The sequence below is a fragment of the Apis dorsata genome, unplaced genomic scaffold (genome assembly GCF_000469605.1).
Source record: "Apis dorsata unplaced genomic scaffold, Apis dorsata 1.3 scaffold_194, whole genome shotgun sequence".
NCBI lineage: Eukaryota > Metazoa > Arthropoda > Insecta > Hymenoptera > Apidae > Apis > Apis dorsata.
The window spans coordinates 777,020-780,445 of record NW_006263478.1 but is presented as its reverse complement, the minus strand read 5'-3'; the positions used below and the strand labels follow the sequence as shown (position 1 = coordinate 780,445).

The following is a 3,426-nucleotide window of genomic DNA, read 5'->3' as shown; positions in this document are numbered from 1 at the left end:
AAGACAAAAAGGATTTACAATTAATACTATAATACAATAATTACATAATAAATTAATGGAATATTTAATATATATTTTTAATATTTTTAAAGAAATATATTATAAATTATGAATTTTTATATTATGAAATAAAAAAATAAAATACAATGAAATATTATTAAATAAGATATTATTAAATAATAAATAAAAAAAATATAAATTATAAACATAATTATATTTTAAAATTTTTTTATTTATTAAATAATACATAATATGAGTTGATGATTACTATATCTTTTTAAAATTTTTCCATAACTGACGTTTTAAATAAGATACACGTCTTTCAAGTTTATCTTCCATACCAAAATATTGGTAAGATATACACAATACTTTATATTTTTTACATTTTAACAAATGAGAATATAATTTAATTAAACCATTATAATTTAAATCTTCTAAACACATATCATAATAATCAAGTAATATTAAAGCTATCCTGAAAATTAAATAATTTATATTAGTTATTATAATGTTCTTATATTAAAATTTATAATCATCTAATTTTAAATTATTCTTTTCATACTTAATGAAATTTTCATCTTGATTAACATTATCCACAGGAATAAAATTAAAGTTTAAATCTACACATAATTCAGCATCTGTAATATCATATTAATTAAATATAATATATTATTTTTTAATAAATATAAATATTTTTATAAATACCTAAAATAAATCCCATTTTGGTATTTATATTCATCTTATAATAAGATGCAGATGGTAACATATTTTTTAATGTTGCTTCAAGTACATCAACATATGCTTTCTTTTGTTTTGAACGTATATTTACAATATCTGGTACAATTTTTTTATTAAGAAAGGGTCCTAAAACATATTTATTTAATATTTTTTTATTATGTTGTATCTTCAAATAATTTATATTTTTACTTACCAGAATAATCTTTGAGTGCATATTGTGCATATCCATTAATATTTAATAACTTTAACTGATGAGATAATTTATTTTTCTCATCTATAATAAATATTAACAACAATCAAATATAATCATAATATATACAATTATAATGTATAATAATCATTCTAGTTATAAATATTAAAACTATAAGTAATACTAACCAATTAACATTAGTTTTGAAACAAATTCTTCATTTAATACATATTTAGCATGTGTGTTTTGCAATATTTTGAATACAGCAAAAGACCACATAAGATTTAATTTTATAGAATAATTAAATTTTTGATTTACAATTGAATCTGGTATATATATCTATATAAATATAATATTTATATAATACATATTATACAAATATAATAATAATATTATATTTCAATACATAATTTTTAATTTTAATTTCAGTATTTATAAAATATATATTTAAAAAAAAGTAAAAAGTATATAAAGTTAAATATTTAAATGATAATTTGAAAATGCAATGCAAAAAATTAAGTAATTATAATTATAATGTATATAATTATAATTATAATCTTAGAATTTCTTATATTACATACCTTTATTAATTTATTTATATAATCAGAATAATAACCTAATATTGCAAATGAGTGTAAAATGCTTGTAATTTCCTTGATAGTATAATTAATTTTAGAATTAATAATATCTTCACATATACAATTTAAAAATGTATTGTTTTTATATCTGATTTGTGCCATAGATTTTAATATAGAAACTATAGTTTTTAGTTTTGCAATTTTTTTATCCTGTATAAAATCCTTACAAATTTTTTTAAGTAATCTCTATAATAAATTTTAATTTATATATTTTTTTTAATCATTAATTTTTCATATAGAATATTAATATTAATATTAATTAATTAATATAATAATAATAAATTAAATATATATAATTCTCTCTTATGATCTTACCTCATCTGAATAAGATAATTTACTCATATTAAACATTAAATTTGAACATGCTCCTGGACTTAATACATTATGATATTCAATAATATTTTGAAAGAAAAAATTTAAAAGCTTTATATTTCTATCGCAATTACATGCTAATTTGTTTATTTCCTATATCAAATCATAAATACATATATTTAAATTAATATGTGTAATATTAAAATATATAATAATATATGTTAAAATACGTAATAAATATGTAAAAATTAAAATATATTATTTCAGCTTTTTACCATAATCATTTGAGATGTTGATAAGTCATTATAAGCTGACATATCATTGTTTTCAGAGTTAATATTCAAATCTTTTATTTCATTAATTTCTTCTTGTGTTTCTATTAAATTTTGTTTATATATAGAATTTAAATTATTTTTATTATTTTTAGTTGCCCATATTGTAATAGTTTTAAGAACATTCAAAATATCATCTTGAGACATTAAAGATGTTTTCATAATTTCAAATAGTTCATTTATATTTTGTGTTTGTTCAATTTTAGTAACAATTTCAGGTTTTATATTTAAATTTTTGCATAATTTTATTTTTAATTCATTAAATTCCATATATTGTATATTATTCATTGTAACTTGTCTCTTTGATCTTATCTCTTTTATTTGATCATTATTAAGCTTTAATAAATTAACTTTTATTAACAATAAAATATTTCATTATTGAAATATTTTTAAAAAATCTATTACATAAAATAAATTTATAGTCATATTTGAAAATATGAAATTTTACCTTAATGTTAACTTTAGATTCAGAAGCTACTGTAGTTGTATTTGTAGTCAATGTTGCATTTAATCGCCACAAAAATCGAGAAGTAAGTCTAGTTGCAATAGTATAAACTGTTCCATTAAATTGCAACATTTTTACTGTAATATTAATTTATATAATTATGAAGAATAAAAACAATGACATATAGATTCATCACATACATACATTGATTTTATGAAAGATTTTTCTTAAGAACATCAAATAAGTTCTGACTTACATTATTTATTAAAGAGTAATTTTAAAAAATTACAAAAATTATTTTTTATAAATTATAAAAATCACACAAAATTTTTCATTATGAGGTTAAGTTTTAGTTCACTATAACCTTAATCATGGGTAACAAAACTTCGCTATAACGTCAACTTTCATTTTATATTCAAGGATACAAAAATATAATTCATTTTATAATTTAATATATATTATTGCTGTGTTAAATTTTTCTCACCTTAAAATATAATTAAAAAATCTATTTTATAAATTTATATTTACTACTTTTTTTTACTAGTACTAGATAAATAAATGATAATATAATAATGTAATAAACGTAATGAATGTATTTTTTAAATTAATAAACTAATAAACTAATTTGAAAAATTAGTTCTCATTATCAATTCCGTATATTTTATTTAAAAAAATAATACAATATATAATTAAAAAATAAAATTTTTTATTATATATATAATATGTTTTATGTTATAATATTAATTAATTAGGTTTTTGTTTTTTGTCTTT

At 16.3% G+C, this 3,426-nt stretch overlaps 2 protein-coding genes across 4 annotated transcripts; both read right to left on the bottom strand.

Annotated features, from left to right (window-relative positions):
- Window positions 1–207: 207 nt before the first annotated feature.
- Window positions 208–1,908, bottom strand: LOC102679828 (FAST kinase domain-containing protein 4). Its single transcript, XM_006614620.2, has 7 exons — window positions 1,882–1,908; window positions 1,510–1,716; window positions 1,117–1,267; window positions 932–1,012; window positions 706–864; window positions 563–638; window positions 208–475 (listed from the first exon to the last, which is right to left on the bottom strand). Exons 1-7 carry the CDS (start codon window positions 1,906–1,908, stop codon window positions 268–270), a joined length of 909 nt encoding a protein of 302 aa, XP_006614683.2. The 3' UTR covers window positions 208–267.
- A 217-nt stretch (window positions 1,909–2,125) lies between these two features.
- Window positions 2,126–3,253, bottom strand: LOC102679245. Of its 3 annotated transcripts, none has more exons than XM_031509950.1 (3): window positions 2,860–3,253; window positions 2,659–2,792; window positions 2,126–2,546 (listed from the first exon to the last, which is right to left on the bottom strand). In XM_031509950.1, the coding sequence occupies exons 2-3, from the start codon at window positions 2,785–2,787 to the stop codon at window positions 2,142–2,144; spliced, it is 534 nt and encodes a 177-aa protein (XP_031365810.1). In that variant the 5' UTR covers window positions 2,788–2,792; window positions 2,860–3,253; the 3' UTR covers window positions 2,126–2,141. The 3 variants fall into 3 exon arrangements, with proteins under 3 accessions (XP_031365810.1, XP_031365811.1, XP_031365812.1); XM_031509951.1 differs by having other exon boundaries at window positions 3,140–3,207; XM_031509952.1 differs by having other exon boundaries at window positions 2,908–3,102.
- Between the last annotated feature and the right edge of the window lie 173 nt (window positions 3,254–3,426).